General features: G+C 37.9%; 1 protein-coding gene across 1 annotated transcript; it reads right to left on the bottom strand.

Annotated features, from left to right (window-relative positions):
- Positions 1 to 3,362: 3,362 nt before the first annotated feature.
- PRPF38B (pre-mRNA processing factor 38B) lies at positions 3,363 to 12,655 on the bottom strand (the record flags this gene model as incomplete). Its single annotated transcript, XM_026854152.1, has 6 exons — positions 3,363 to 5,440; positions 5,677 to 5,900; positions 8,404 to 8,464; positions 8,548 to 8,699; positions 8,983 to 9,051; positions 12,401 to 12,655. Coding segments are annotated over 6 exons (1,614 nt in total), but the record flags the coding sequence as incomplete, so codon positions are not given.
- Between the last annotated feature and the right edge of the window lie 6 nt (positions 12,656 to 12,661).

Genomic DNA, 12,661 nt, shown 5'->3' with positions numbered 1-12,661 from the left:
TATGAGAAGTGTAGTTGTAATTGAATATATTATTTGCATGTCCAAAAAAAAAAAAAGGCAAAAATCTGAAGAGTCAAGATTCCAAAAAAAACCACATTGATTCAGCTCAAAAAAAAATTACCTAGAAGATGCAGACAATTTACCAAAACAGGGAGGAAAAGCAACACAACAAAACTGAGCCAGATCTACCCCTCCTCTGTGGCTGTATGTTGCAGGCATTCTTGCTCAGGCATTAGACACTGTCTAATAATAATTAACATTGCTGCTATGTGAAACATCACTGGCACTCACTGAGATTAAAAACCTTTAGGCAGGATTAGTTGCAGGTTCTCTCCAGATTGAGGCAAATGCTTTTTTATGGGTCACGCTGACTTGTTTTAAGATCACAGGAAAGGACAATTAGATGTAGTGTTATCATAGATGTAGTTTCTGTAATTATTTACTAGTATAAAGCTCTGGTCTTCATGAAGCAAAAAAAGCAAGCAATCAAAAAAAACCCAAATAAACCCCAAAATAACAAAAAGAAACCAAACAAGCAACCTAACTTCACAAACCTCTTAAAAGAAAAACCTGAGAATCAAGAAAATTCTTGTTGAAGTAGGTGGCATATTGGTATGCTAAGTAAAATGAATACTTTCAGAACAGTTTCTGTGAAATTACACTAACAAATTAGGTGATTAAAAACACCTTGGTCATTTAATGATAAATGCCTTCATTAATGCTTACTTACAATTAAAAAATTCAATTTTAAAGATGTATTTGTTGTAATTACACAAAGATGAATACTTGCAAAGAAAATTATACATATTTTCAAATACAAATTATTTATAATTGTATTTGACACACAATAGCTCAAAACTTAGGCTGTTTTCCGTCCAGTAAAGAAACTGACAAAAATCTATCCTTCAGTTGGTTTCAGATTTGACCCAAAATTTCTAAGATTTAAGGAACATTCTCCCACATATAACTATTGTTGGTGAAGAGGAAAAAAAAAAAAATACAACTGCATTGCAAAACCTCGAGTCACATTTAAATGCTGTCTTACCCTGCTTAATACCTGGTGGAGGTGTCCTGTGTGTAAAGTTCTGTGCAGTGCACAGCAGTGCAGAAAGGGCTCAAACATCTACCAGGGCCAGTAGAAGTCAGCAAACTCTTTCAGGTTCCCCTTAAGAGTTTCTGGCTATTTGCATAGTCTTTGATCAGGACAGCAGTAGTAAGCTGTAAATACTAAAAGTATGAGCTCATTCATGTTTCTTCATCCACATGTAAGGGAAAAAATAAAAAATATGGGCATGCATATGAGGGTGTACTAAGTACCCCCTCAACATGATCAGAGAAATTGCCCTGCAATTCAAATTATCTTTTTTCAATAGACAATCAAACTACCACTCCTATTATGTTTACAAGGCAGATACATGAAAGCCCTTTTGTACTGATGCTAATGACCTGCGTAGTTACATGGCAATAGGTAGATGTGAACCTCTGGGGCCAAAGCCCTGCCTTAAAATAACATGTTTTCTACTTCTGAAATGTTGTTCAACTAATCAAGCAGTATCTTCAAAAGAAAAAATGTAAAAATAAAGTAGAGGTGTATTTCTCAGATTGTAGTATTAGTCCAGTATTAATCCCAGTTGGAGGCACAGGAAATTTCAAAGACAGATGAGGCTTCAAGAAGAGTGCCTATCCCAGCTAGGTCACTATGGACACAGGGCATCCTGGGCAAGCTTCCACTTAACAGCTGTTGTGCTTCTACCCTGAGAAATGAACAGTAACTGCACAGGCTCTGTCAGACAGCAGCTCTGCAACCACACATCCTAAGAAAACTCCCACATGACCTCCAATTAAAAGCAGCAGGATTTTTCTTTGAATGACCCCCAAAAGTCAAATGCCAAGTGCCGCTGCCCTGATAGCGACCACAGCTGCATCAGACCAGTCAGCACTGGAAGCTCTGCTCATCTTACCTTTTCTAATCATAGCTGCTTTGTGGAAGTCCTGCAGATCTGTTCCTTGCCATTTCAAGAAAAATCACATGAAATAAAATGGCATCAGAAAGATGAAAAAGAATTCAAGTGTCCCTGGATCCAAACCCAAGACCTGCAAGATACTAACTCCCAATGGTAACTTCCAATGGGTGTCTCGGTTTAAGTAATTTTCATAGATCGTGGTCAGTCATTAATATTGTACTACCCATTACACTGCTACCTCAAGTGCAGAATACAGATCAAATTAAACCCCAAAGCCAGAAAGGACTGTTACTGAAAAATAAAAGCAAAATCCTCAAATTACTGCACTTGTCAGAGATTGGCATGGGCCAGTCTTTGCACAAGCTGCAACAAAATGTTCACCATCTTCACTGTACTAAGATGGCTGTCTCCACTTTCAGGTCAGATTGTTTCTCAAAATACCTGGATTTTGCCTATGAACAAACCACCCTTTCACTCTATTTCCCAACAATGTCAGCAGAAGAGGAGCTCTGAAGGAATAACTGGAAATCAGTAATCCATTCTCCCTGACAGCACTGGCCTTGCAGCCTCTCTGCCCAAGAACATACTCATTTCAGAAATTCATAGGCTGAACATTAAAAACAAATGAGGCCAGAAGCAACTCCTAACAGCAAATAAGGGAAATTACAGTTGTCCTCATTGCTTTGACAGGATCCATGCAATCCCCTGATAGACTGCAAAGACAGTTCTAACAATCTACTAGCCGCGACATTTCTTAAATGGCCTAAAGTTTTTCTCCTCCCATGTTAAATGAGAGCTTGGTATTTTAGCTTTACACTGCAATTGAATGAACTTGTTGAAGCTTAAGCTTTATTTCAAGCTCAGATTTAAAATCAGGTAACAAAAACATAGGCAGACAGTACCTGAACAACCTCAGTATTAAAAGATTTCAAATACTAAGGATCACAGTGTCAAAAGAAAATTCAGAAAACAGTAAGGGCAGGGAGGAAGAAAAAAAAAAAAGGGAGTTTGTTTATTTTTGCTTCTTTGAGTACTATGGAATGAAGTGTATTGTTAGAAATTCAATCACCGTTTTGTTTTCTCCTGGAGGTTTCAAAATATCCTAACATTTAAATATCATGCCTATACAACCTGGATCACACAGAAGCAAAAAAGGCACAAATACCAATTTGTTTCTACCTTCAGGGCACTTCATGATCATGAATGAGTCACACTTCAAGTTCTTCCTGTATTTGGGCTGCTGCATTTCTTTGTTGGCTACATCTTCCTTATAAGGTATGTATTACATAAAATCCTTATTCATACAAAGTGTCACTTAGTCTGAAAGTGAAACCTGGAGGAACCCAAACACTCTTGAAGTGGCAATGAACATGCAGGGAAAAGGTGACACCCAATACAAAGGAATTAATTGAGAGTTTATTCCAGATGGTTCTCCTCACTTAGTATACAAGTCATCAGAATAATCTATCAAATAGACCTGGACTTTAATGATATGATTTTTTTCTATAATGCATTTTGGTTTTTGCTTCTAACAACCTGTTTAAAAAAAAAAATCTGCCAGATGAAATGTTCAGCACAAACTGCAATCCTTACTATTTGTAGAAAATATGACTTAAAAAAGGACACTATCAGGTAATTCTTATTTTAAATGTTTACACTTATAAAAATGCTTTGGAAGCTTGAAACTGAAATCCTTTGTAATAATTTTCTTCTTTCTACCTCCCTCTTCCCATCTTAAATGCCTTTATTAGCCCAGGATTATGATAAATGACAGTGCAGCTGCTGATTAAAACCATTAGAAGACCACAAATGTATAAACTGTGTTTAAAAAAAAAAAAAAATGTGGAAGCTTACATGGATTTTTCCCAAACAAATAAAATGCATAGATGGCTACGGTACTCATCCGTCAACCTTTACAGTGTCCGCTTGAGGTAGCCTTTCTAAAAAATTACTAAACAAGCCCCAGCATCATCTAAATCTTTGCATCAAATCCACTATCTCCTTCAAAGTCCACTCTTGGTTTAACACCAGTGGTGATCAACAACATAATACATTTTCAAAGCTTTTGAGAAAAACAGAAGGTACAGCAGACATAAACGTTAGTTCTAAATCTGCAGCCCTCGATGTACACTGTATGCACATAAATATCTCCACTATAATACACATTCGAGATCCATCCCTACGAGCCATACTATTATGTAAAGCACAGCCATGCTAACTTCAGGATACAAACCATAATTCCACATCTACAAAAGGAAAGTAGAATTAGTGGCAGTTTATTGCCTCATACAAATTTAACCAACATGGCAACCATGCCAAAGGAATTAAAACATTTTCAGGACATATGTACAGACTGTACATTTCAGAAACATCTGAACAATAAAAATGCAAGAACAATCTCCGCATTACGAATTAAACTAAACAAATGGTTTGAAACCGTCAATGCATTGAATGGGTTTACAAAGGCACTTCCCTACCCAAAATAGGAAATGACAATCTGCAGCCTAGAGGGAGGTTGGAGAAGAGTGCTTATCAACTACTGCACAATCTCAACTTTAAGAAAAAATAAGCAGGATTTAATCAAACATTTATAGGATTCAATGTGATCCACTTCTGAAAGAGTTCACACAGTCTCATCTTTGTTTTTATGTTGCTTTTCTTGGCTCTCTCGTTCCGTACTTTGGCTCCTTCGACGATCGTGTTTGTCCGAATGGTCCTTGCTATCACTGTGATCATGTTTGTGGGAACGTTCTTTGCTTCTGCTACGCTTTCTAGATTTTTCTTTGCTGGGACTCTGGTCTCGTCTTCTGGACTTCTCAACACTATCTGTTCTTCCTCTGCTTCTGCTTCTACTTCGTTTATTTGACTTCTCTTTACTTTCATTTTTATGTTTACTTGATTTCTCTTTGCTCCTGCTTCTACTGCGCTTACCTGTGTTCCTACTTCGGCTCCTACTCCTATGCTTTCTTTCCCTGCTTCGACTCCTACTATGTTTTCTCTCTTTTTTGGAATCCCTCTTGTCATCCCGGTGTTTCTTATCATCCTTGTCATCCTTGTGTCTTCTCTCTTCTATATCACCCTTACTTTTCCTTTCTTTTGATCTTTCTCTAGATCTATCTTTTTCCCTCTCACTACCTCTTTCCTTATCATAATCTCTCTCTTTTTTCCGGCTACGTTCATTTTCTTTCTCTCGCTCCCTATCCCTGTCTCGTCTATCTCCTTTCCTGTCACGACTTCGACTACGACTTCTGTATCTGTCCCTGCTTCTGCTTCGCCTCCGTTCTAGTGTGCGATCAGTACTTCTAGATCTCCGCCTTTCTTTTTCTCTCTCCTTAGCTTCACGTTCTAATCTCTGACGTTCTCTTTCTCTTTCTAGTTCTCTATCAAAACTAGAAGATCCATGGCCTTCCCGATGATGACTTCTGCTTCTGGATCTCCTGGGAGACCTCCTGGGACTGAGGGATCGCCTTGGAGACCTTTTAAAAGAAGATATTCAATATTAAACACAACCTTTTAAAGTTTACTCTTTCCAATTTATGCTTTATGTACACAGTCTATATTTAATCTTAAATACCAATTATAATCTCATTATTTTAATCCATTACCATCCATGAACTGTTTTGCCTGTTGCCTTAAAACCTATCACAGCAAAAAGACAAGTAGGTCAATATTGAACTTTTAATGTGAATTTTCAAAATAACATGTATATGACCTTGAACGTCTACGTTCTGTATGCCGATCTACTTCTTCCATTCCCTCCTTGCCATCTTTCTTTATTTTTCTAGGTCTGCTTTTAATTTGCTGGTCAATGGTTTTCTGGACTGGCACAGGAATTCTTGGAAACAACGTGGAAAACCATTCAAGCTTAGTGAGGAAGGAACGAAGCATCTCCCCGATGGTCATAACACAACCCCCACCTGCCTTCACATCCAGGTCCTACAAAATACAAGCAAAAAAATATCCTGATGGTCAAAAACATTCATTACTGATTTAAAAAAAAAATGCTGCTACATTACTGCCCTCTTGAAGTCTCATGATTATGAAAGTTTACTTGTCTCATTCTAATACATTTCCTTAGAAAAATTCAAACTCTGCACCCTTTGGATCTGGCAGTATGTTACAGATAGGGAATGGGACTTAATATATATGCATGCAGGCACATACTAATCCTGCAGCCATCTGGACAGTAAGGGACTGTTGATGAAGAGATTAACGCAAAATCCCCTTACACAGTTTGGTTATATGGTATGATCTTGTATTTTATTTAAATGCCACAAAGTTGAGAAGTCCTCTCAAACTACATTTAATACTCCATTTTGTGGATGTACAACTGTGTGCCATCATACCCAACCCTGTGGCCTAAATCATTTAAGAACTACATCATTGCCTAGCTAAAAATGATCACAGAAAAACCTCTAGTACAAAATGGCATCCTAACAGAATTGGAAGCAATAGCAAACCAACTGCCATGAAGCAGTGAGGTTTCTAATTTAGAAATATGTAAAAAAATAAATAAATGAACAAATAATTGGAAACGCATAATCCATGATGACCATTGTCTCTGAAAAGGGTCATTACCGCATGAAGGCCTTCTTGCTATGCCCTCTCACAGCTCAGGACATGTTAGTCAGCTATTGTCAGTCCCAAACCTATAGTGCAAGCACACAAGGAAAGTGAGATTTGTTATCTAAACAGGAAGAGAAAATCTAAATGTAAAACTGCTTGCACTCACACACATTTAAGTGTTCAGAAATACAGTTTTTCCAAATATAATCGCTGCAGAGATCTAAAGAAGAAAAAAAGGAGTTAAACGTAGCACCTGTAGAGTACGTACAGTTAAACAAAATAAACATAAGAAGCATTTTGTAAAGTAACTCTGTATCCTCAAAAGTTTTTCACAGCAGCATGACTAAAGATGAACTGCTTCCACGTATTTAAGAACCGGAGAAAAAAAAAATCCTGTAGGTTTAAATAATTCCATATATATAAAGTTGCTTCATCCTAATGAGCTTGCCCACGACTGGTAAGAAACTAGAGACAAACAGCCCCAAGCACTTTTTCCTACATACACAAAGCTACTGGAAGCAGCTGGGAAAGAAACACTACTTCCAAAAATATATACTGGGAAATTTAAAGAACAATAAACAAATATACGTTGATAACCAGTATCTGCAAGAACTGAAATGTATAAACTAAGAAAAGATCCTTTGAATAATGAACCAGTTAAGACCTGCACAATGAACCGCACTTGTGATCGCTTTATTGTCCTGGCAATCAAGTTGTTTGTGAGACCCTGAAAATGAAGCCACCCCAATCCTCCTAATTAGAAAGCAACATTGAAGAGTTCATGTTAACTAGCACCACCTGGGGGAGAAGGAGGATATCACAGCAATGCAATCAAAATCTAAATTTGATTTTTATTACAAATGTACAATAACACAGGTTTACCTGAAGTAACAGCTGTTTCCTTTGCACAGTGTTTTTGATACTTAGCATGAAAGAAGCTGTTTAAAATAAATACACTGCATTGCAGTCAGATACAGGTATAAATAACACTATTTTTTAATACAAGTATTTGGACATCATTTGCAACTACAACATTTGAAATTTCTTGAATAGATGCCTACTATCACACTGAAGAAGGCAAATGATCCTTCCTGTTGCATTCTTAAATCTAGGATGTAATTAAAAACCTGTCCAATAAATACAAATTGCAACAGTATGTAGCAGACTGTATATTTGACTTCATAGACTGGGAAACCTCACCCATCGGCTTCTACTCTGTATTCTCCTATCTGACTGCATAATAATGCAGCCTCTTTACTGAACTTCATCAATTAGCACTCATGGTGGTTTTCTCTGCCCCGTTAGCAAAGACATTAAGGTTACCAGAAATAACGCCACCTTATGCAGTAATTATGCAGTTTGTTTCTCCTCTGAAGAAATCCCGGGTTTAATTATTCCAGGACACGAATAATAACCACAGATTTCTAATATTTTTCAAGATGAATATTGCTTTCTACTATACAATTCACAATCTTCTATGTGGGCACCAATTCCCCCTGTCTCAGTAATAAATGCAAGATACAAATATAGCACTTTCAGGACTTACTACACTTTGCTTAAAAATATTTTTTTCTAAAAACTGCACAGAAGCCACACTCACACAGCCTGCTGTCTGCATTCTGGTTTAATAAACCCATTTCACATGGCTTTCTAATGTTCGACGATAACATCTTAACAAATGGAAGTCTTTGAAATCTAAGAAATATTACCTGGATCGCAGCTCAGACCTGCTTGCTGCACTAATTAATGAAATTACAAGAACATAACATTGCAACATTCAAACTACAGAAAGCCTTATCAAACAATGTTTAAACCTAAAGTAGTAACATGAAAAGAAACAAAAGAAAACAAATTATTACCCTCGCCGACATACCTCTTCATCATCAAGAAAGGATTCAAACCAGTCCCATAGATCTGTAGGTGGTTGTGTGTACCTTTAAGTACAAAAAAAGGGTAAACTTTTAATACAGCTTTCTGTATATTACATTACTCATTAATTGCTTATATTGATACTTACCTAATATACATAAATCCAAGAGCCCTAATATATGGAGAGTCTGTGTGAGTTATAAGGCCCATCACTTGCTTACGAGTGAGTTTCAGTGTAAATAACTTGTAGAGCAGACAAAAGGCAGTAGATACAATTCCTCCAGTTCCAACACCACGCACCTTTCAGAAAAAAAAAGTTAGGTGACAACACAGCAAGTAAAAAAGACATTAGCCCAAATCTAAAAAAGACACAGGATAAAATCTAAATCTACCAACAGAGCTATGTGGAAAAAGTAGCACTACTTGCACCCACAGCTCTGGAAGCAAGGGGGAATATATCAACTCTTTGTAATAAATACTTCTGCATCCAGTGACTGAGCCAACACATAAGCATTTTTTAGCTAAGCTTGAGAAATTTATTTACCAGACAGAAAAATTTAAGAAGGCACGTACTTCTACTTACCCCTCCACACATCCCTGTCTGGCCTGCTGTTTTTCTGCTCCCCTTTTCCCATGGTTCAACGTGTGTAACCTGGGGGGGGGGGGAAAGAAAGAAAACAGATGACAACTACAATCAACATAATGTTTAGCTGCCCGTACAACCCTAACTTAAACAATGGATATCCTAAATCAATCTTAAAATATTGTCTTCTACCAAATTCAAGATCAAGTCTGCTATGTCATTAAGGCAAAGCATCTGGCTTTAATTACCACATTAAGAAATTACAGCTGAAATCATCAAGTTAAAAAAAAAAAAAACCAACCCAATCCAAAAAAACAAACCACCAAAGCAAGCATCCACAATTATTTTATACTCCAGGTACTTTCAAGTACTTTATGACCGAACCCCATCGTTACTATCTGCTATGGTGACTAAACAATTACCTGTATTTAAACTGCCTCTTAACAAGTTTAGTGACACCTGCTGATAACAGCTACAGAATTCAAAATCTACAGTCTCATATTCATAAATCTCATTTATGCAGTGAGCTTAGCCAGGTATTTGTTTTGAGTATCACCTACAATTATGAAAAAAGAAAGATGTCTATGAAGTGTAGTAGTTTAATCTAAAAAGCCAGTGTTTTTTCTTGTAGGCTTTAGTGGTGTTCGTAGACAACATGGTTCCTAAGCATGAGTAAAGCTTGCCTAATTCAAATCTTTTGAGATGCATTTAGAGATAAATGCACAAACATAGTTAACCAACACCATTCCTTAAATTTGACAGTAAGTCACAAACAAGTTAAGACATAAAACTGCCTAAGCTACATTTGAAATTGTCAAATTCAGAGAATTGACTTCATCTGGCTCAATAAACAAGCGTATTTCCTAAACATGTCAACTTAAATAAATAAAAACAAGACAAAGAAGATACAATGGTGTTCCACTAGATTGGGGATAAGAGTTGTAAGAGTAGTTCAAAAAATTATTGAACAATACATGAAACAAAACTAATTATGTGCACAATCACATGATATCAGAAATATATTAACAGCTGAAGTTACTGAACTGTGGGTTGTTTTTTTTACAATTGCTATCTTATCCAAAGAGGAAACATGAGAGATGCCAATACCATAGAATTCAAAAATCTACTATGACTTCCTGTATTATCAGCATCACGTGAGAAGTTAACAAACACTACGTAAATAATACTGCGCATCCTTCTGATTATTTAGTTTTGCCTCTCACAGGAAATGAAAAGTATTTTTTAGTCAAAGGATCAAGTATAAGACTATCACAATGGAAGTCTTCCATTTTTGTTAATTACAGCTACACTTATTGGGCAGAATCAATATAAACCTGCTGGTTTTGACAGACATAATTAAAAAAACCTGAAGGCCTGAAAACAATACAAGTGTAGAAAAGAGTATTTAAAGTTTTGATCCTACAAAGGCTGCTGCATATGGTTAACTTGCTGGGAGTATACAGATTAAATCAAGTCGAGGACATACACATAGTACTAAGGTAAGGGATAGAGAAAGGGCAGTCACCCACTCTGCAGATACAGAATTGAAACAGGAGACCAGAACTACAAGTTACTTAATTTAAATATCTAGACAAGAATCCATATCTTCAAAGATGGTCCCTATCACTAGCTGTATGTGTGATTTAAGATCTTCCCTGAGAATCCAGCCCCCAGCATTCTCAACTTTTTTAAATGAGCCACTTATTTTGGTTCCAAAGCAAAAAGACAAATACACTCAAAAATACACCTGGTGGATACATTAAAAAAAAAAAAATCAATATTTCTCTTAAAACATGAAAAGAATTCAAACCTTCTGAGTATCACTGAAGTACCTTAACCATCAGGTTATCTCCTCCTCACATCTATTACTCATGAGTAAGGGGCTGAGCTTTCTTTCTTTAGCATGCAGTTGTGAGGCAAAATAACTGTCGAGTTCAGTAAACAAACTTTATTTACATTGGATTAATAAGCAGATATTTAATGGTATGTCAAAATTCTTCCCCAATTTAAGATTAAACCACTTATGGAATTAAACACTGAGACAAGCAGTTTGACCTACTGTAGTTGAGCTCTACCAATACTAAGAAGATAAATCACATCAAATAATTTTTACTACATCTAAAAGTGTCCACATAATAAATATCAAGCTCTTAAATTTTCTGAAAAGACTTTTTTTCATAAATTTTTCAGATCATCACTTGCAAAAATATTGCTACTTTCCATTCTGATAATCAGAATGAATTATTTCTATCTCATATGCAGCAAGTGGTTAACTGAAGAGAAGCTTTATCTACAATCTATGTTACTCACAGTATTGGGAGAACTAAGTAGTCCGCTCCAAATGACAGAGAGCAAGCAGAGAAGTACTGTCATTAATAGGAAAAGCAGTAGCACTGTCTTCACGAGCAAGTGCAAACAATGCCAAATACCTCAAAATACTTCTGTGGAGCTACTTTTCACAATTACAGTCCCACAAGTAACTTGACTTGCCCGACTTGGCCCGGTAGTAAGACCAAAAGGCTACTCTTCTTTTTTTTAATTTCAAAGTATATTTTAACCTACTAATTGACACAGTAACATTTCAAAGCAGAATTAATTCAGCTGAGAAAAATATCTCAATAACCACCAAAATACAGCTGACTGAAAACTGCAGCCTGAATTATCTAAGTGTTGCTCTCATTATCGGAACAAAGAATGTGGCTGTGTTGATGAGCATTAATTATGCATACCTCTACCTGGGAGACTGGCTTGATGGAAACCTCGCTGCAAAACTGATTCAATCCTGCTAACAAAACAAGAACTGAGACATGGGTGCACTGATACAGTTACCTCCCCAGCACATCCTACCTAACACCAAAAGAAGCACTAAAATGAACTAGGTTTTGATTGGGTGTGGAGAGGGGGACCCTAACCTCTAACTGAGGAAGAGGGCCACATGCAAACTCCTGTTGAAACCACCTACAGTCATCACCAGACCTTCTGCGCAGTTACACGGCATGTCGGCAACTCCTAGGCTGCGGGGAGTGCTTCTTTCTAGAAATGGCAAACAGATCGGGTCCCCTCCCCACTCTCTACGATTGAGAGAGCCGTTCTTAGACGGCCATTTCATCCCCACTGCCCTGGCTCACGCTGCCCACTTCAAAACTAACTTAAACTCTGCAATTCCAAATCTAGCGCAAAACACGCTTCTTTTTTAAGAGAGAGAAGACAGTACCTGGGATTCCCCCAATTAAGTGATAAAAGAGATTTGCTCCCATCCCTTGCCGCAAGATAAGGGACAGGAAGACAAGAGGAAGAATCCGCAGGCCGCAATCAAAGCCTTCCCCCTTCAGCCACCCCAGCCACAAGGAGGGTCGGGACAGGCGCCGGCACAGCCCCGAGGAGTCCGCGGCGCCCAGGGCGCGGCCCGCAGGCTCACCTTGAAGTAGATCTCGTCCACCACTTCATGATAAGTCTTGAGCTCATAGAGCTGCACTTTGAAGTAGGGCGACGAGAGAATATTGGTGAGGATCATGGGGTTCAGGTTCATGGTCTTCTCGTTCCCCCACAGCGGCAGCACGTTGCCCTGCTTGCCTGAGGCCGCCGGCTTGGGAGCTCCGCTCTGCAGCTGCTGCTGGGCCGGCGGGACGGCGCCAGGCTGGTGCTGGGCCGCCTGCTGCCCCTGGCAGTTCCCGGCGCC

The sequence above is a fragment of the Athene cunicularia genome, assembly GCF_003259725.1.
Source record: "Athene cunicularia isolate RWA chromosome 8 unlocalized genomic scaffold, athCun1 chr8_part1, whole genome shotgun sequence".
Classification (NCBI taxonomy): Eukaryota; Metazoa; Chordata; class Aves; order Strigiformes; family Strigidae; genus Athene; species Athene cunicularia.
This window is presented reverse-complemented; position numbering and strand designations above follow the sequence as displayed.